The sequence below is a fragment of the Colias philodice genome, chromosome 3 (assembly GCF_061535455.1).
Source record: "Colias philodice isolate Cphi_HAF_F1 chromosome 3, ilColPhil1 Martin Lab GWU primary, whole genome shotgun sequence".
Taxonomy (NCBI): Eukaryota; Metazoa; Arthropoda; class Insecta; order Lepidoptera; family Pieridae; genus Colias; species Colias philodice.
In genome coordinates this window covers 6737861-6760308 of record NC_143088.1, presented here as the reverse complement: position 1 = coordinate 6760308, position 22448 = coordinate 6737861, and the positions used below count along the sequence as shown (strand labels likewise).

The following is a 22448-nucleotide window of genomic DNA, read 5'->3' as shown; positions in this document are numbered from 1 at the left end:
GTAAATATATATAAACAAAAAAGAGGTAGGTAATTAGTAAATATTGCATGCAATAGGGGTGTTAAAGCTCTAGGCGATTCTTATCCTCCGGGAATGATTGGTGAGCCAAGTGTTTGCCTCGATTCACTTTTGAAACTTTCTAACCCTGTGTTGAAGAGAAGCGGTAGGGAGGGGCGAGCGCGGGTGCCAGAGAGAGGGTACCGACCTCATTGCCCATTGCCACTCCTCCCGCCGAGGCGGCAGGCCATTTTTATTGAAAACACTTCCGAGTTACATATCGTGCGCGACTTTTTTCGGACGCAATCCTTACATCCTTGACTTTTTTTAATAGTCTTAAATTATCCAAGATATAAATGGCTCGGAAAAAGTGACGCGAATCAATGATGATTTTTATTGTAACTTTATTATATTTCGGCAGTGTTTGAAAAGTGTTATTTTGATTGAAAAATATAAGTGCGCCCCGCGGTCTATTTTCCATTCGGTGTCGAGTTCGTACGGTTGCGAAAAGTGGCGAAGTTCGGTCATCTCCGGCGGTGATCGCAACAACGGAGGCGCTTTATCCACCCCGCCCGTGAGCAAGGGAGATAGAAAACTCTGCTGACATGGCGACAGTGCGAATGGACTAATGTTTTTCACGTGGAAAACTCATCCCTTGAACAAACAATCATAAAGGTATGCTGTACACGACTTTTAACCATCTATTACCCAATAATTCCTTTAATTTATTATATGAAATATATGTATAAGGATAAAGGTATCGTTCACCCTAGTTTAAATTTAAATTATTATTATTGTTTTTATTTTGATTTTAAAATTAAATTATTTCATTCAAAATATCGAATGATATCTGTTTGTGGAAATTGTATGAGACTTATGTCTTAAATAGAGCTCATAATAACACGTTAGAAGTTTAATTGACGAATTATTTTTTGAAGTTGAAAAATCGGGTCCTTGGTAGCTAACGGCAGTACATTACCGGTACTCACACCCTAAACGCTTTAGTCATCGTTTTATTCATCATCAATCATCATAATCATAGTCTTCATCTAGGTAGGTACCCTAAAATAAGTTTGATAGACTATCAAAGGGCGATCTCAGTAACGCGAGAGGAAATCAATAAATTTCAATAAATCAATATTTTACCGTGCACCCTGCGCTGAATATATCCGCTGCCGCCATTTCGATGATGACGACGTATTTTTTGTGAGAGATATTCGAGCCGCGCAGCGAGTCGGTATTCGCCGCGCGGGGTTGCGACCGTCAGTCGTCGGGTGAGCGGGGTGCGACGTAAACGCGGACTCGGACTATGGCGGAAGGGCTGATTCTCATTCCCATAAAAGGGTCGAGTTGATTATAGTGCAGATACGTGTGGTACGTTTACTTATGTTTGTGCAGTGATTTAATTATTCTCAATTTGTTCTTATCGCGTCGTATCGCTCGATTTAGTGTGGATATCGTAGGTAATAATGCCATTGTGATGACGTAATGTAACGCGCTCGACTGGGTGCGTAGTAATAATTCGTGCGCCCGTTTATACCGCGATAACATTTGTGGTCAGCACCTGTGGATGTAAAGCAAATAGTGGTTTAAAATACTTTAAATATATCCGATGTATCCAATAAGATTCTAATAAGAAATTGTTTACAACGATGCGTTGATTGCTAGTGGACAATTAATTTATTACACTTAATCCATTGAACATATTTTGATTGCACTGTAACGTTGAAATATTTGTATATGCATACAAACTATAACACGTATAATGTTTTCCTACTGCAGTGCGCTCGCTGCACAGATTCTCCTCCCGCCGCCGCTAGAGGCGCCCTCGATTTTTAACCTTGATCAATCTATGAGGACTGAGGTCTATCTATCTACAAAGGATACAAACGTGAAACGTGCATTTACTGTTTCATGACAGTATAATAAATGCCTAGATGTTCATTTCAGTTTATTTTTTTAATTGGCATTTATATTAATTAGAAAATAAGTAATTACTTCGGAACATAATTTATTGATAATGTATGGTTTATTGATAAACAATTATTTTATTTTATTTTCCAAAATATTATGAATGAATATTTACATATACTTATAAATATCTTGAACGTTTGTTTTTGTATTTATTTAGTCGACGCAATATTTTATTTTATTTCATTCATTTATTTCTGGAATTAATGCATGTTTTAATGTTGCACATAGATAGGTACTCTATGTGCAACATGTTATTATTTGCCGCTTTATCTTTGCCACCACAAGAAAAGTCATATCCGTCATATTTCGCGTGCTCATCCTCAGACACAGTCCTCAGAGGATATCGCGTGACAGATAACACCTAACTTTGCTGATTGCTCACATGCCATAATAATAGTACATAAATTTTTTCTTCTAACACGATACTAGAGAAATCGAACAACAGTTATCTATAAAATGTCCATCAAAATCATATTTGAAGGAACTTTAATATTTTATACGTACCTAGGTAATTAGGTATATAGTTTAAAATAATTAGGTACCCACCATCCCACATAGGAAAAATTTTAAATTCAAAACATGCCACGCCTTCGAATAAAGTTGTCTATCATTATTAGATTATTTACTGCTTTGTATACTTATTTAGTTTTTATCCCCTTTTCCAGGTCCTCTCGCGCCCGTCACACAAAAGCACTATGAGAAAATAAAAATGGCTTCAAAGTAAACACTATCCATTGTTAAAGTTTTGTTGTATTATTCACGGAACAAGAGAGAATACTTATGTATACACAGAGATATTGTTGATATATATAGCTCTTAAGCCTGAGTGGTATTAATTATATCTTCCAAAGAAATAATACTGATTAAAGATGGCTACGCAAAGATTTTGTTTGAGGTGGAACAACCACCAGTCAAATATGCTGTCCGTATTTGATCAACTATTACATGCAGAGACGTTTACCGATGTGACACTGGCTGTCGATGGCCAATTGCTTAAAGCACACAAAATGGTTTTATCGGCTTGTAGCCCATACTTTCAAGCCCTTTTCGTAAATCACCAAGAGAAACATCCTATTGTTATACTAAAAGATGTACCTTATTCAGACATGAAAAGTTTGTTGGACTTCATGTACCGAGGAGAAGTAAGTGTTGATCAAGAACGGCTTACGGCATTTTTAAAAGTAGCTGAAAGCCTAAGAATAAAAGGCCTTACGGAAGTAAATGAGGAGAAATGCGATATTCCAGCGCTTACAAATTCACTTATACAACAACAACAAACTAATAACTCTGCGCATACACCACCACCGCAATTGCATAGAATACATCCTTACATGCATCAAAAAAGGCCCGCGTCGGGAATTCCAAGTGGAGGTGCCCCTCCAAACTTGCTCATGCCTTTATTGGGTAATGCATTAATGCAACCGAAGAGGAAAAGGGGTCGACCAAGGAAGCTGAGTGGAAGTTCAAGTGATGCTTTAAATACCGCCGCCAGTCCCCCAGGAGAGTTCATCCCAGAATCAGCATCCCACGCTTCAACAAACAGAGCTGGAGACCAGTTGATAAGAGGCTCACCTGAAATGCTAGAGGTCAAGATGTCGATGGACGGTTTCAACCCAGAGGATGGCACAACTTCGGGTGGCGAGGATGGAGGGGAGGCTCTCATGATAGATGAAGGCGATGATGCTCAATCCAACGAAGCACCGAATTCAGGCAAAGACTCCGAATCTGCAGGTATGTACTATGATAATGCACATACACGGTGATAGTAACGATTTATGATAGTAATTTTATACTCTTATAATTCTTAATCTAATTTATTGCTATTCTTGTATGCAACGTTATTGGTAGATACTGTTATTGAGACGGTTTCATGTACTACAAACATTAAACATCGCGAAAAGAATTTAACGAATCATGACTTGTACTCGCTTATCTATTGTAAATACAAATGTAATCTTCCCTTCCATTTACCTAACACCGCTAGAAAAGATGAACAATATGAAAAGAGAAATAGTTTAAAGAAAAGCTAATGGGATATAAGCTTTGATGTTAAAAATCTAAAAATATAAGTGAAAAGTGAAGTGATTATTAATGATTATATTATATTTAATTTATTTTTCTGAACGGGGTAAGTGATAATCTATAAAATTTTTCGTATCGAAAGATAAATGCTTATTCTTCCATAAAAGAATGAATTCTTTGCTTGCTTTTCTGCTTTCGGGGAGAGCTATTAGAGGAATGGCCAGGGGCATTTTCGGTGTGGTATAATTGAGTAACAACATTTCATTCTTATAACTTCCTTAAACAAGTATATATAACGTAGAGTAAAGGGAAAACAAACAAGGCTTATTCCCAATAGCTTTCCTTCACATAAAGCAAATTGGAAATATTATAGTGTCTGTATTCTAATCTATTTTTTTGCTACGCTAAAATATTTCCATATGCAAATAGAATCATGAAAAAGTAAACATACCATTCAATTTTAAACTCGTCATAACTCTGCATAGACAGTAAGAATCAATTAAATTATTTCAGATACCGCAAAAGTACCCAAAGAGGAAACACAACCAAATTATCCGTCAAACGGTCCCGTGCTTTCTATCGAAAATGGATCAATTAAACAAGAAACTGTTACGGAAGGCACAGACGAATACAACGAACCCATAGAGTATAAATATAATCCAGACAGAAGCCGAGAAAATTCTAATTCACGAGACGGCCCGTTGAAAGATACAGATGATAAAAACAGGCTAGGTCGTAACTTAAAACCAAAGAATAGTAAAAAAATACTTCCTCAAATGTCAAAATTTAGAGCTCGAACTCTGTTCAACCAACTCTCTGGCTTATCTAATTTGAACCCTGCTTTGAATAGCTTTGATAAATTCCCTCCTGAAACTGTTCTTATGCCAGCCCTTGCCACTCAATTATTCGCGGCAGAGTTGGAACAAAACAACCTCAACATGGCTAACAACGAAGTGGCAGACTTATCCCAAACTAATTGGGAACATCGCATATTTCCTTCTCCAATTAGGAAGAATAACATAGGCAATGTCGGCAACTATCATGAGGAAACTAACGAGTCGGTGCGGGATTACTGCATTAAGGAAGGCGAGAATGTATTCAGATGCAAAATATGTGCGAGGGTATATACTCACATAAGCAATTTCTGTCGACACTATGTCACTTCTCACAAAAAAGACGTTAAAGTCTTCCCTTGCCCCATTTGCTTCAAAGAATTCACCCGCAAAGACAACATGATCGCACATTTAAAAATAATACACAAAAATCAACCGAATGCCAATGAGCAAACGGCTAAGCAAGAGTCTTAATTATTTGTATGGAAAATTATACTCATGTTACTTACACGATTAGACGAAAAGATCTGATTTTATGTGTAAGTTATATTAAATTTTGTCTGATAAAATAGAATTTGATCGAGTAAAACGTGTAGGTAGTTTGCAATCGTGTAGGAGTTCGAGCTCTAAGTTTCACCTCTATCAATAAGTTTGTTGATATTTTGAACGACGTTGATCGTTCGTTGTTATATTTATCTATTTATTTATGTTGTTCCATTTGTTTCTTAGAGTGCTGAACTTCAAAGAGATTTTAACAAATTCTGTAATTTACTTGTTATTTTGCACTCACTTGTTACTTAATTTTATTACTTACAAACTTTCAGGGTACAAAGTAACTACTCATAGTGATCGTTTAATCAAACGTAGTTTATTCGATTACATGCAATTCTCATTGAACTGAATTAGTTAGTGTAGATTAGAATTTACTTTACGAGTATACCAATGGCGGAGCCTTTTTGTAAATTATAAATTATATGATATTTATTAAGCGGTATATTAAAAGTAACACTACAGAGGCTATAATCCTTACAAAAAGGCTAATATCGCCATTATAATATAGTAGTGGTGTGAAATGCATTTTCATTTAACTTGCCTTTTAGTGATCTTAGTTATATAATATACATTATAGAACTTCTCTGAAGTTATAACTCAATGTGGGCTATGATTTTAATTTCTAGGTTTGTTAAGATTAATTTAAAATAGTTTATCGATGTTGGAAGGTTTGGTTGTAAATGTTATTCTGTCAAAATAAATGCAGCACGGTTGCTAATAGTTGAATAACACTACTCTAACCTCATTTAAACAAGTATATAGCATTGATACAGTTCCTTGATATGTTGCAGCTATTAATCTTTATTATATCGAAAAATCAAAAACCTGTACTAAATAGGGGGATGTTTATTCTAATTTTTTTCCGTTTAAGGAATGAGTATATGTTAAAGACAATACCTATCATAAAACTAAAGTAGAAATGTTTATACTACCTATATAAAATAACGAACATACCATTATTATTATATTGACATGTATATATCCTTAAAATATCTAGCAAAGAGTATATATAATATGTTAAAAAAGAAGATTATTTGAAATGTATAAAATAAAAATTGTTATTACTTGTAACGACACAACTTCACGTTGTTGTTAAAGTGATGTTAGCAAGGTGCTTTGGAAAAGGTTTAAATACAGGAACCATGAGATGATTTGTAAATTCTATTTAATTAGATGTCAAATTGCCTTAAATATAAATTAAGGGATCGTACTTATTTGGTTATATATTTAGATGCAATTGTAGTCTTCCAAACCGGTAGCGAACACGTTGACTTAGTTCAATTATTTACAAGATACTTACAAAAACAAATAGGTACCTACTGAAATTATTGATTATTTGTCTTTATCAGTCGGATGTTTTACCCAGAACGATACGTTTAAATTTTGTAATTTGTAGGTCCAGGGAACGCTTGCCTATTAGTGTGCCTTTACTTGTTATATTAATAAGTTAATTCGACTACTAGTTGACTAAGAAATTTCAAAGAATATTGTGTATAATTGTTTATTTTCATTATTCAAAGTTTACAATCTATTTTAAGAAGCTTCCTTAGGATTATAGAAACCAAGTAGGCCCAAGTAGTTAAATATTTGTAGGAAATTAGGACTGTCATCTCATGTTTCCCACGTTACTCGAAATTAAAAAAGGATATATGAATAAAAACGATTTATAATATTTTTAACAGGGCGATTTCGCCTGCTTAATCGTTGTTAAGACTGTTAAATTCATTAAACATTAAATAACGAATTTATTGTACCCTTCATAAATTTATAAGAAAAATTTATCTTGGAAATTGGATAGGTACTTAATGATGAAAATTAGTAATATTTGAATGAGAGGCTAATGAAGTTTAGTATCTACTTACAATAGTCAATTTAGCCAGTGCCTAAACTTTAATTTTCGGAAACTTAAACTCGTAGTACTTTCTTTTTAAATGTCTAATGTTTGAATCTGAATCCCTTAGTTCCTTACATGTATTGCATTGTATACATAAATTTATTATTGTAGGTTCTGTAACAAACTCGTATCCATCAATTATTTATTTTTAAACAAGTTTCAAATGTTAATATTGATTGAAATTTATTTATTTATATAAATGCTATATCATCAATTGGTGCTAAATTAAACTTAAGAAATGTCGCATATGATGTGATGTTATAAATGATGTCCCTAAACAAAATGTTATTTGTTGATAATGTTATTTTCAAATATATCTATGTACGCAGCCCTAGTTAGTTAATTTTAAAATTAACTCTACGAAATGGGGCCCTTCTGTGAAACTAGAATGAATGTATAGTATATTTATTTACAAAGATATCTATTTATTTTCAAACTGTTACTTGCTAACGTTATGTAATATACATATTAGATTATATCACGACATATTCACGATTCATATATAGACTTATCTTGAGCAAATACTAAAGTAATATTTATGCTTCTTAAAGATTATTAATTATACTTATCGATAATATTTCAAATTTTAATGAAAATAGTAGAGAGTATGTATTTAAATTTGCATCAAATACAATATTGTGTACCTATTTACGATGCTATAATAGTTACTGTTATTTCCTTTTACTCTAAGTAAAGCTTATGAAATCTACATTACTTAGCTGGCGTAGAGAGGTGTTATGTATTAGTTTGTTGCGATTCGCAGTGTTTTGCGGGAACACAGATACACTCAACTATGATATTTATGTAACTGTTCTAATTATAATACAGAAATATATGCACATATTTTTTTTATATAAATAAATATATTTGAAAACTATAACATCGTGCGCAGGCACGCTTAACTAAATAAGGAACAATAACGTGCAAATATAAATGTTATAATGAAAATAACTTCTTATAAATTTGGGAACAGACGATCATAATGTTTTGTTATAACTCTTCAATTCGGAAATGTAATAAAATATTTATATTTACACCTCTCTTTAACAAAATATACATAGATTTACAAATATGGGTTTAAATTAATACAAATTATTATATTATATTCAATAATAGAAGTTAGCCAAATGTTGATTCCATATTTTTTGTTATGTGCACATAGACAATAGTGAAGGCAAACTGTAATAATTTAGAAAGATTTAGATTTGAAAGTTACACGAATAGCATTATTTGTTAATATAACAAAATACAATCGTATACAATAATATGTTAATTACTATTTTTAGAATCTTTAAAAAAATAAAAGTTACATCAAAAGAGAGTTAATTTTTACTTAATGTTATTTTTTGATTTTATTTTCTTCGTTACTGTTTGTTTTATACCTCTTTATTTATTACGTGGTTCACTCTTATTCGATGTTGATTTTTTCTTTGTGAAGTTTAAGTACTTATATTATATTAACTGTCTTATCTATGTACCTACTTTATTTATTGTTTTATAAAAGATTTGCTACTGTTGATTGTCGCTATCGTATTGGTTATTATAAATCATAATTCAACGGCACCATGGTTTAACCTCTGTGTAAGTGTATCTTACTGGTGATATCAGCAACGATGCTATTAACAAATAATTCATTTTTTATATTAAATAAATATATAATAGTAGCAAAGTAACAACACGGGTTATTAGTAAAGATTAGAATAAGTTATTTATAATATATTATAGTTTTAAATTGTGTTGTAAAAAAGGAGTGAATTTTCTATTCTGTAGAAAAATAGTAGTCACGAAGAGAGGACTGATCAGGTAGGTAACGTTATCATTAAATTGATACTTCTCTCACGTTTTGTAGATGGTGTGGTTAGAGCTAGGTTTTATGTTTAAAATGCTTTCAATGTTGCTCAAATTTACGCTATGCGAGAACAAAGTATTTTTGGTTCAGTACAAATTGTTGCTTGTATCCCTTAAATCCATGGACAATTAGTTTCATTTATACTTTTTATGTTATTTTATTCTATGACATTATAATTTACTTTTTTATAATTAAAAGTCTCAAAAGGCAGCTACATCATTTTAAGCTTAATGCAAAATCAATGTACACGCCCTTCAATATATTTATATGACCCACCTTATGTGATCTTTTAGCTAAGCTGACGTGTATTTACGTCTTTTATACTTAAATATCATTAATATGTACCTACTACAAAACTTGCCGAAACAGTTCCAAATGCAAATCCTTGAGTCCTATTTTTTATTCATAGTGAAACTTTACTTTTTGTTAAATAATTGTTTAATTTATTATTTAGATAATATGATTATTTTGTAACGTTTACATGTTTGTTCTCTTACGATCCGTTCTATTGTAGTATATAAAATATAGTTAATGTTCGACTCTAAATAGAATTAAAAAAATTAAGCATTTTCTTATTACGTTCATCAGAATTTTTTGTTTCTAGTTGAATATATTATGTTTTATTTAAGGTCCTTCCGACGAGCGAGTTTGTGATCTATGTCTATATTTTATGTTTTAAATTTAGATATTACAAAAAAATTTTGGTGCTAATATTGTCTTCTTGACATTATTCTTTTTTGGTATATTATGACAAACTCGTTCAAGAAGTAGTTCAATCACTTTTTTGTTTTTTTTTTATCATGGTGTAATTAATTACTCATTGAACAAATAAATCTTAATATATTTTATGTTGTTGTTTTTTTTTTGGTTTGTTTTTTATTTCCCTTTATTAGCACATTATCACAAGCTATTGTTATTATTGTTTGCAGAAATAATTTTTCACCATTAATTAATCATCTTACCCTTTCCTTTATAAATTGTTTTTATTTTCCAGGACGTGGTACTCCAGAGTTTGAGAGTAAAGACACACTTTATCTCCAATCACCTTACAACGATGCTTCAGGGAAAGTTCGCGTTAATCCAGCAACACAGTCGGCGTCAACTTCCAATGAATATCAAAACGATTCAATAAATAACAACACTTTACAACAAGGTAATCAGGCCCAGAGACCATCGGCTCGACGGCGGATACGGAGAAGAGCTAATTCAGCTTCCAACGACCCCGCGGAGCAACTTACGGAAATGTCGGTCAGAGGCCTAAATCTCTTCAGATACGCTTCGGTGAACGAAGGCGTTTATCAATGCACAGAATGTGCAAAGGAAAACATACAAAAAACATTTAAAAATAAGTATTCATTCCAGAGACACGCATTTCTCTATCATGAGGGTCAACAGCGAAAAGTCTTCCCTTGTCCTGTATGCTGCAAAGAATTTTCCAGGCCAGATAAAATGAAGAACCACATGAAAACGACACACGACTGTTATGTACCTAAGGATTGTGTTTATCCGCCAAATACATATTTCATATTACCGGGTCCGCTTCCAATTGATGGAATTGATCCATCTGGAATCAAATTGGAAACTGTGGGGTCAGGTTCACCTCAAGGTACAATACCACATTCTTCTCCTGATCCCGCGCAGGCTTAGAAGATACAGTGGTCTAAGTAATAATATAAAAATTCCAAGTGTACTTTTATAGACATTCATAGTGCCTTCTATAAAATGCCTTAAGTTGTTTAAAATATATTCTTGCAATTATTAGGTAGATATAGGTATCCAGAGTTAATTAGTTTGTACATGTCGTTCTATTTTTGGAGTGGAATTTTAATATACATTTTATATTTCCAATGATACTGTTATGCATTTAAAATCTAATGTTTGTTGGAGCTCATTGTTTCAATAGTTTAAAATATTAAGGTTGTGCGGATTAGACAATAATTATACAAAATAAATAAAGGCCAGTTACGCCTTAATTATGGCGATTAAATTTTAGATTTTTTACAGAAATATTATATAGAAATGACGGGTGCTTAGGAAGTCTGAAAATTTTCTACGTTTTACGTTCTTTATTGTATTTAATTCTGTTATATTATTCTTCTTATATATACAGATAATAAGTAGTAGTTAAAATCACATATTTAGCAACCAAAGACTGTAATTTCCTAATAATATTCCGTTTTAAAAATCTGAATATTTTAAAGTTTCCTCTCTTTTTAAACCTGACTTAGAAATTACTAAACTTTCTTAGTTATTCGCCATTGTAATAATTTAAATACATATATGTTATCGTATAAAATTAAGCAAATATACCTATTATTACTAATGATAATATCAACATATGTAATAGTGCCATAGCACAAATATTTTGTATAACAGTTTCCATTTTTTTTTAATTTTCGTAGGTTATATAATTGTATAAAGGGTTCTATCACAAAAGAACCTAAAAACGACAATCAGCAGTTCTTCCATTGATAAGGAAAAATATAAATATCATTAATTTAGGTGATAATACTATGTTAACGTTTTAAAATATAACATTATTGTTTATGGTAGGTAAGTTTATTAATGGTTAAAGTGTTTATAACGAGCAATTTTATATAAGTTTGATAACCTAGGTATATTATAGTATAGATATATTTACTTAAAATCGGTTATTTGAGTTTTGTGTTTTAGATTTTGCGCACAATTTTTATATAAGTTTATCTAAGGTTATAGGTTCAAGTTTGTGTATATAGTGGGGGATGTATAAACTTGGATCGTTATAGATTTTATATTCACCGTTAAGGTATTAACAATTGCAGTGTGATGTTTTTTTTTTAATTTAGTTAGGTATTATATTATGCGCCAGTCAATCGCACAAATTCTTTCCCGGAGCTGTGTAAAGGGCTTTTTCATTTTATTTGTCTATCTGCTTTATAAGAAGCGACCTACGATAGGATCTACCTACAACTTGGAGTCTATAATTTTTATTGCGTCCGAGCTGTTAACCTGTTATTTATTTCTTTTTTTTTTCTTTTGTAGTATTTTATTTTGTGATATTAGTGCTAACTAAGTTAGCTGTCATGTTCATTGTTAAAATGTCATTATTTTCTCTTTACTTTATCCTACACGCTGCTAGGCAGCATGTCGCTGGAATCGAAAGCAATTAAAAATCGTTTTCAATGAGTATTACGTATAAACGTACAAACAGATATCTCATTATCTCTTTCTATTATAGTTACTGCAATTGTATTTTTTATTTTTCCTACTTAATAGGTTCACACTTTTATTTGAATGACGGTAAATGTTTCCTCGTTCACATGGTATTAATATTTCAATGATAATATTTTTAATTTAATAGAATTTTTGCATTTAATATCTATAGATACATTCACGAAAAACAACTATCGTACCATCTCACTTTTCAAAACTTACCAATCCTTATCGAATAGAAGATTCTTACATTTGGAAATCGAGTAGGCCTAATCGTAATTTTTGCAAGTCGTTAATTTTTATGGCAGGATTTAAAGTTTCTAGACTGTATTGTAAGTTGGTAAGTATATGAGAATTTAAGTGTGGACCTTTAAAAGTTCATTCAATTATCTATCTATTGAGGAGTTTTTTATAAAGTCTATCTTTATCTAATAATATAATAGATCTAGTGCAATATAATTTGCAAGTGTTAATTAATTCTATATTCTATTAAAAGGGTATTTAATTGAAGAACAGATAGATATTTATCAACAGTTTTCTAAACGTCTTTATTTTAGTATTATATAATATCTATTTTATAGTTTTGTTTGATAAAACTTCTTTTAATTACTACATGTTTTTGTTTGTTTATTTTTTAACGGACTTGGTATAGGAACTGTCGATAACATTTTATTATTGGAAAGGAGTTAAGTACATACATTTATGACTATTCTTAAAGTATTATGTAAGTTAACATTTACGATAGATGATATACTTTTTATCAATGTTATTAACACGTACTACCACAGTTTAACTGAATTACATAGTTTTATAGATATAAATATAAATATTATTGCAAATAGCAAAGCTTTAACACTAAATTCTTTTAATGTTAAAATATTGTATGTAACAATATTAAAGTAGTTTTAAGAAAAAGAATCTTACCATCGCAATAAGTAATTAAATGCGAATTATGTACACTACCTACAAATAATGAATAAATAAAAAATTAGATTTATTTTGTTTTCATTTTATACATACCTTGTATTATTGAGCGGAACATTACTTATGATAAACTGAAAAAAATAACACGAATACGACCTTTATGGTTGTTATTTAGATAAATCTAACAGTAAGATTTTCTTGTTAAAATATTTAATGCAATTAAAGTATCTTGCTGAGTTAATTATGTTTAATTAAAATATAACCGATTTCAGCATATCAAACAACGTATTACGATGATGTGGACAGTAATTTCCCAGTAATAACATTGGAGGTCCTATCCACAAACACAGATCATAATTACTCTACAAATTATGCACAAGAATATAATGAACATCATCCACATGAAATGGAAGTTATGGACTGTGAAAATGACGAAACAGGTGTACATTTCCTATCAGAGCAAATAAGTAATGAATGTGATAAAAAAGAATTTGGAGACGCTGCTAATAGCTCTCCAACAGTGAGGACTGACTTGCTAGAATATATGATAAGGAGTGACGGGAAAGTCGTCTGTAAGCTCTGTGGCGAGGTATTGCAAAGCCGTACACATTGGTACAGACACAAATACAAAATTCATTCGGTTAATGCTTTAAATCCAACACCGTTGTTCCAATGTGAGCAATGTGGTGTATACTTTAAAAGCAGAAAAGGTTTGTATAATAATGACATGTATAATAATATTTGAAAAGGTCGTTCTCCGAAAAATAGTTAAAGTCATAAAACATTAATGTTTCAGGATATATCGGACATTTATCGAGTAGACATAACGAAGTTTTAGCGGATTCTACTCCAGTTACAACTAACACGAAAGCTGAAAGTATTTCAAGTAGAACGACAGTCGCAGAACCTCCTCCTGACATAAAAGATGAGACCGATCCTGAAATGTCAATACCAAAGACAAGTGTGCCGAATTATCAAACTGCTACGGTTGTACAGTCAACAAAATCCACGGAAAATAAGAATACAGAACCTAAAAAAACATTCAGACAACAAAGTAAGGGTAGGTTACTTCGTTTGACTTGTTAAAAAGGGGAGGTTATTCGGGGTTAACTACCCCCACTGTATTGAAAAGTAAAGATATTAACATTCATAAAATTAAAATAATGACAGGCGCGCCGCATATCATATAATATCTCGTATCCTGCTTATTTTTTTATTTACCCTGGCCCATACACTAACTACCCACTAATCTACCCACTAATCACTAAGATTCGCTCAATTCCTTACGGAAGCTCCTTTTTGTTTAAATAATAATTATAATAATTTGTGTTTGGGATATTTCCAGGTGATAATACCGTACGAACTGCAAGCGAATGGGAAGAAAAAAGAATCAGAGAAGAAAAACTAGTAGCTGACATAATTGCCAGAGTCCGCAAGGAATGTGAAGGTCGGGCTAACATGCCAGCGCGACGTGCGTACTCCCGTAGAACATCTGTGATGCACTCATGACATAAGAATTCTTAAATTAACATGGATAAAATGTTCCTCTTGCAATAAATTGCAGGCCTAAATTTTACAAATCAATGACTAGTGCCAAACCCGTGTCAAAATTCAACAGTGTGTCAAATATTAAATTTTACTAGATTTTACTTGTTACAAGTTGTTCATGTTTTGTTTGCATTATTATTTAAGAGCAGCTCTTTATTAGAAAGCAAGCGTATTAATTAGAATCTAGTTGATTTTTAAATGAATTATTTAAGATGGAAAATATTTTTTGTAAGCCAATTAAATATTAAAAAAGTCGGAAAAACTGAAACAACGTGAAAGTTCCTATTGCATGGCAATACCGCCGATGATATATTTTTTTAACGCTTAGCTTTTTTGTAATCTCATGTAAATTAAACCATAAGAAAAACATAAGAAAAATAGGAATATTTATGCAATCTATAATTTTGTTAATTAAAGAGGTAATTTTGTATGGTAATTACTTAGGTAATTAACATTAAACATAATATCTGTTCCTTTTTATTTTCAATCTGTACGGTAAAATTGAACGTTAAAAATCTAACCATCCATTATTATCCAAATTTAAATTCGTTTTTCAACATAACATTATGCAGTGTTAAAAATTATGATAATCAGGGATAACTAAGAATTTTCAATATTATTAAAGTGGCTAGATGCTTCAAGATTATTTTACGTTTCCAAAGTAGATAATGATATTAATTTATAAAACATTGAATAACCTTTGAGTTTATGCTTTTTTTGAAAGAAAAACTTTTTGAAAGATACCAATTTCAAAGTGTTATTGCGTAGGTACACCGTACAAAGTGTCCCGCATGTGTTATACATACAATATACATACAATGTTCAATGGAACTTATAGTTTTAAGCTGATTTCGTTTTTAATAATTAAAAACGAATAGATTTTTTCTTAAACTGCAGTTAATTCTTAAACTGTAATGTTCCATTTTTACAGTTCAAGTTCGCGATAAGCACCTCCGGAATATATAGGTAGGTATATACAGAATTGTGCGGATGGCAAAGGTCGGCGCGTTGTTAATCAAACGCGTAAGTAGGGCGAGAATAAACGTGTAGAGATACAGTTATAAGAATTTATCAAATAGAAATCAATATACGTCGGGGATTTTATGAGTACATATTATTTTACGTAGATATCAGCGCATGAAAAACGTTTCTTTAAATATTAGATATCTATTAGGTATTAAATAGGCGACATTGAATATGTACCTATCCCCGTGACCACTCTCTCTTTTAGAATACATATATAAACTTTAATTAATAAATATATGTATTCTACTAAGCTTTAGTTAGCTATTATTAAACATGTAACAATGAATATGTCTCCCCGTGACCACTCTCTCTTTAAGAATACATAATTTATAAACTTTAATTATGTATTCTAAGCTGTCGCTGTAAAATGTTAGTCTCCATAGTAAACTATGGAGTCTACTCTTCATAAGTGCGACAACTCTCAACGGACTATGAGCGAACAAACAAAAATATTTAAAGTGGTTAGCATAGAGTTTACTGTTTCAACTTTCTATCAATGTTCTGTGGCCTAGTACAATTTTGAAGTCATGCTCTTTTGTGTGTTTCAAGTGGCTGTTACATAATAACCGATACTAAATGTTTTAAATGTAGATACATCAAAATATGTCTTATGTAGTTTCAATAATAATAATCTGTGTCTAATACCTACCGAGTAATATATAAAGTACTTAATGTAGGTACATAATAGCGCTTTCATTCATAAAGTAATTATCCAAATGCGTGTTATTGGTGTCTACTATATTTATAAGCGTACTGACTCATTAAGTACAATGAATTATTATTATTTTACTCGTAGAATTATCAAATCCTACGACATAACCTATCTTGAGGTAATACATAGGTAATAAGTAACGGTAAGATACAAATGTATTTTATTTTGTTCTATATCATAAATGTAAGATTAAAACCAATAAAATGATTAAAATAATATAGAGTTTGGTTTGGACGGATTGAGTTGGGATACAGTAATTATTCTAAAAGAAAATTTGTAATTGCAAAGGTACCTCATTTATGTACATATTTGTTTACTTGGATAACAAAAATTAATATTTTTTTACACGAATACAAAAATATTTTGAAAGTACCTAAAAGATGAAAGATATTTTCAAAATTCTAATAAGTAGATATAACTACCTATTGGATAATATTTTTTATTTTATTACTTCATAACGTTTATGTCTTTTTATGTAGTTACATGCTTATTATATTTGGATATCATTATACATAGAGCCAAGCGATTGGCAGAATAACTACCTACATTTAACTATTCTTTACTTTTGGAATAATCAATATGATCTATTTCAATTTAGCCTCTTCTTGTGGAATAAGAAATTGGAAACCTGCATAATTATGCAGATTATTTTATTAAAGTAAGTAATTAGTCCATACACTTTTGAATATTATAATACTGTATAATTATTATTTATTAATATAATTATTCGTCCAGGTCAAACGTACATAAAGTTATAAATATCTATTTCATGTACTGAAAAATTGAAATAAATTGTAGAGTTTACTCGGTGTATCGTATTATAAATATTTAATAAGGAAACGTAAAGATTGAATTAAAGTTACTAAATTTAATAGGATTCAGTTTATTTGTCTTGTCCTCATATTTATCAAAATCATTTTCACAGAAAATAACATTCACTATAAAACTGAATCCTGAATTAATAAATGAAAGGGATAAGGGTAATAGTCACATATGGATAAGGCGAGGTATCTACACGCGACATATTTATTGTAGGTGTTCTCAAAACACTGTTCGACTGTTAAGCACAATTTAATATTGAAATTTAACTATAATACGTTTTATCACATTCATAAAATATAAAAGACACATACCTAGATATATGTTAAAGGTAGGAACTCCTAATATGTAAAAAAAAAACATAACGGAAATTTTACGAAAATACACACTTTGTCAATTTATCGTATTTTGTAACTAGGTACATCGTTTCGTGAAGTCCCATACCCTAGTGGGGTAAGGGGCAGATGCATTATACATCTGTTTCACTGATCGATTTTCTTTAGGGACAAGAAGATAATCAGCCTTCTATGTCCTACCAGACCAAGACATTTTTTTTTCTTCGTCTCCACCGGGAATCGAACCCAGGAGTGCCAGGACCCCTCGGTGTTACGCTCACGCGTCAACCACTGTACCGAGGAGGCGGGCAATCATATTAGTGTACACACAGAGTGTACGCAAAAAGAGTTATTTATTTAGTGATATCATTCGATTAAACCACAGACTAATAATAATATACTACGTATACAAATTAAACTAAACCTTTTCGTTTCATCCTCCGCGCTCCGATACCTCGCCTTTACATATACATATGTATAGGTACATATGGGTACATAATATAATGGATATGGACGGAAAACAAAATTGTATGTAAATAATAAGATTAACAAAATTGTAAATAAAACTATTTTATCATCAATTATTAATTACTATTATTTAATATGTGTCAAATTTAAAATATACGAAACCTGTGATGATTGTGGCTCAGATAATAACTGTAATAAAAATGTCTATTGAAGTGCAACTTATTATTTTCCTCACTTGCATAATAATGACTAAGGGACTTACTCAATACTTTAGACTTTATATTTTGGGCATTTCTCTTAATGTTTTTCCAACAGAATTTCCATATATAGGTAGGTACATGTTACATACCTAATGTTTGTATAATTGTTTGTATAATTGCAAATACAACCTGTAACATTTCGTTGTACCTATCTTGCGATAATTTTTTGTTTTAACCTCTATTGTAGTTAAGTAATTATTTTTTAACAAAAAAAAAAAACTAAAAACCGCCTTCAAATTCTAAGAACTCAATGAAACAAACCAAATTATTTTAGATTACCACATGCCAGGCAGCAGCTTTCAAATAAATATAGAATTATCAAAATCGGTTCACCAGCTCTGTTATGAGGTAACAAAGCCAAAAATACAGACAAATTGATCGAGGACCTGCTTCCTTTTTTTGAAATCGATATAAAGCAGTGTCGAATCACCAACTTTTATTCATTCGGTCAGTAAAATGTAAAAGTAAAAGATACTCTTTTTAATCAGGTTGTAACAAAGATCGCACGTCATTTTCGTTCGCACGACATTGGAATGAAATTTAAAAACGATTAGACTACAAGCCGGCATGCATAGGAAAAAAATATGGGTCAAATGAACCACCAGGGGACATATCTAGAACGATAGAAGAGCATAAAATAATAAGATTCATCACTATGCCGTCACTTGTAAGCTGTCCAACTGAGTGCAGATGAGAATTCAAAAGTACAGGTAGACTCGGTAAATTTTAGTCATGTATTTTTGTACGGCATTCTTAACCATCGATAGATCCATTAAACATAATAAGAAACCGCTCAGTGCCGTACAAAAATGGTGGTCCACAAAGAACAATTATTATTGTTGAACATGTGCAGTTTTGTGGGACTTAGACTTAAGTTATTGTAATAATCTGTAAGAATAATTTCAATAAATAAAAAATAAAAAAAAAATTTTTGTTGGCATTGCTTCTAATAGTACTTTTGAGTGCTAGATAATATTTTGGAACCGAAGCCGTACTTAGTCAAATGACCCCCTGGAGTGGTAAAAGAGAGGGGATTGCAACTCTCGATTTTTTCCCCTTGTCCCCATGATTTTTGTACGGCGTTGCGGAATAATGGATTAAAAGCAGTATAGCAATAGTATGACACAGATGCCGTACATGGTCAAATGACCAAATTTACCCCCGGTAACTCTCGGAAATTAAATAAAAATTCCGACTTGGTGGACCACCATTTTTGTACGGCACTGAGCGGTTTCTTATTATTTTTAATGGATCTATCGATGGTTAAGAATGCCGTACAAAAATATATGACCAAAATTTACCGAGTCTACCTGTACTTTTGAATTCTCATCTGCACTCAGTTGGACAGCTTACAAGTGACGGCATAGTGATGAATCTTATTATTTTATGCTCTTCTATCGTTCTAGATATGTCCCCTGGTGGTTCAATTGACCCATATTTTTTCCTATGCCGGCTTGTAGTCTAGATGATTGCTGCAGATGCTATTGCATGCTCAATTACCCACCAATTACCTAATAAGTTAGTAATTAAGTTTAGTGATGTCTTCTAAATAATTATTTCTCTCAGAAATTGCGTTTTTAAAGGTAATTTCGATTAAGTATTATATAGGCAACACGTTGAATGAAAAAATCGGAAAAGGGTCGCAAACCACAGAGCAAGTAGTCGCAAACTACGAAGTTACGACCGGGTTTTTATTAATTTTCCAAAAAAATGCCGTAGAATACCTCTTGGGATAGACTTTTGGGGACAACGGGAGATGAATGAAGGACAAAATAATAAACATACACACTTTCGCATTTTAAAATTTTAGTAGATAAGAATATCATAGTAAGGAATCACTAAGGAATAAAGCGCGTCACACACGGTGAAGATACTATAATATTTTTACCCGAAATTTTGTGTCAGTGTTTCGGGTCATTTGTAACAGGATGGCGGTTCTACAGGGGTCTTAGTACGCAATGACAAAAAGAAAAGTGATGGTCAGAATGCTGATACCGGATACCATAAGATACTGTAATATAAAATATTAGTATCTTCACCATGTTTGACGCGCCTAAGGATATCTTCGTTTTTTGAACGGCGCTACGATTGGGCTGTATGATACTGAGCCGGGACCCCTTGACTGAAATAATAAAATTGACACTTGACGTTGACATTGACATTTGTTCAAAAAACAAAATTCAAATTTATAATTTACTAGCAGTCCGCCCCGGCTTCGCCCGTGGTACATATTTACGTTTTCTCTAGGTACATAAAAACCATCCTCGTACTTCAAGGAATATAATAAAAAAATAATTATCGAAACCGGTTCAGCCGTTCTCGAGTTATGCGCTTACCAACACATTTTGCGATTCATTTTTATATTATAGATAATCAAAGTGAATCAAAATCAATCAAAATAGTAAACAAAGTAATCATATTAAGTAAACTAAACATACAATAATTCAATTGCATGAGTTGTGAAGTAAACTTTGCATTATAATATATTGTTTGGAGGTTTGCATAAGTTTACTTACAATAATTATTGATGAAAAGTAGATTGCGGTGAATAAGTTATTAGAGATATATTTTAGTTTCCAAATATGCCTCAGATATTTCAAGTTTTACGATGTTATAAGTGCTTTATATTTCAAGTGAGTAAAATGAATCAACCTTTTTTATAAAGCTCTAGGAAAAGGCTAGAATGACCTATTTATTATAATTTATGTATGTGATTTATTATTATCTCCATTAGGTTATATTAAATTTATATAATTAGACAACATAGTTTCAAATAATGAATCTTTATAAACAGATACATCAAACAAAAAAAAGTAATAAATGGGAATGCAAGATTTGTGGTGAAAAACAATCGATAAAGCGACATTATGGCATTGGAACAGGTAAAGAATGCAGAATGCATGTACAGAAATTAAATAAAATGCAAGCTGAAAAAACTAATATGCCTAAAATAGAAATAGACGAAGAAGAGGAGGATGAGGAAGAAGAAGTGGAGAATAAACTTAAAATGTCTAATACTCTCAATAATAAAATTAATAACAGTAAGTGGTCAAATTATATATCTGAATCCAAAGAAAAACAAGAAACAAATGAGCCTATGTATCTCAATGATCAGGAAGTAGTTCTAGAAATACCAAAAAAACCAAGATTGGTAAAGCGCAAAATAAATAGACAAAGATATTTGAACAATCATTACCCTGATTCCATGAATTTAGATAATGTATGCAATGAAGAAAAAATTAAAACACAAGAACTAAGTTGTAGTGGATTATCAGAAAAGAATATAAAAAATCCTATTTACAATAATTCCACATCTTTCCAAAAAATTAAATCGGCAACAGTGAATTCAGAAACCAAAGCACCAATTCAATGCTTGGTAGACATTGAGAAAAATTCTTATGAAAATCAATCAAATGCTGCCTGTGTATCTAATACACTCATTACAAAAACAAAACATAAATCAAATAGTTTGAAAAAAGTTGCTGAAGCTCCAGACAAAGTAAAAAATTCTAAATGGGCACAGTACATTGAAATAGATGATAGTGTAATAATTAATGATGATATTGTTTCAAATATTGAGGACTCCGAGGTATACAGTTCTCAAATGAATGTAGCTGCTGTAAAGGAATTTTCACAGTCATTGCTAAACCTAGATGATAGTTGTGAATCTCAAAATATCAATAAAAATTTAGATACTAAAATCCCGATACAAGAAAATAAATTAACGAAAACCAAACAAGGAAACAAATCTTTATTTTCAATGGTGGATGAAGATGATTTAGACAGCATTTTAGATTTTTAAATGTAACAAATTAAAATCTAAATTTAATGAGTGAAAGGAATAAAATACGTGTTTTTTTTATTCATTTGTTTATTTTTATCTTTAAAAACGTGTTTACAATGCATGCCTCAGTTTGCAAATCTCTGTTGTTACACATTTAAACCTACAAGCATTTCTATAAACAACCATTCTCATCACATGGCAACAACATTATATCACTTTATATCTAATACATAAAACTGGCTACAATCATTTCACTTAA

The 22448-nt window shown here is 31.3% G+C and overlaps 2 protein-coding genes across 6 annotated transcripts; both read left to right on the top strand.

Annotated features, from left to right (window-relative positions):
• The first annotated feature begins 239 nt into the window (after positions 1 to 239).
• Positions 240 to 18434, top strand: ttk (zinc finger and BTB domain-containing protein ttk). 5 transcript variants are annotated; one of them, XM_089714389.1, is made up of 5 exons: positions 1214 to 1371; positions 2637 to 3702; positions 13510 to 13947; positions 14034 to 14297; positions 14583 to 18434. In XM_089714389.1, exons 2-5 carry the CDS (start codon positions 2841 to 2843, stop codon positions 14744 to 14746), a joined length of 1728 nt encoding a protein of 575 aa, XP_089570515.1. In that variant the 5' UTR covers positions 1214 to 1371; positions 2637 to 2840; the 3' UTR covers positions 14747 to 18434. The 5 variants fall into 5 exon arrangements, with proteins under 5 accessions (XP_089570512.1, XP_089570515.1, XP_089570514.1 ...); XM_089714386.1 differs by lacking the exons at positions 1214 to 1371; positions 13510 to 13947; positions 14034 to 14297; positions 14583 to 18434 and adding exons at positions 240 to 672; positions 4507 to 9969; XM_089714388.1 differs by lacking the exons at positions 13510 to 13947; positions 14034 to 14297; positions 14583 to 18434 and adding an exon at positions 10116 to 13306.
• A 2346-nt stretch (positions 18435 to 20780) lies between these two features.
• Positions 20781 to 22267, top strand: LOC149489709 (uncharacterized). The gene is made up of 2 exons (XM_089714475.1): positions 20781 to 21038; positions 21200 to 22267. The coding sequence occupies exons 1-2, from the start codon at positions 20988 to 20990 to the stop codon at positions 22205 to 22207; spliced, it is 1059 nt and encodes a 352-aa protein (XP_089570601.1). The 5' UTR covers positions 20781 to 20987; the 3' UTR covers positions 22208 to 22267.
• Positions 22268 to 22448: the final 181 nt, after the last annotated feature.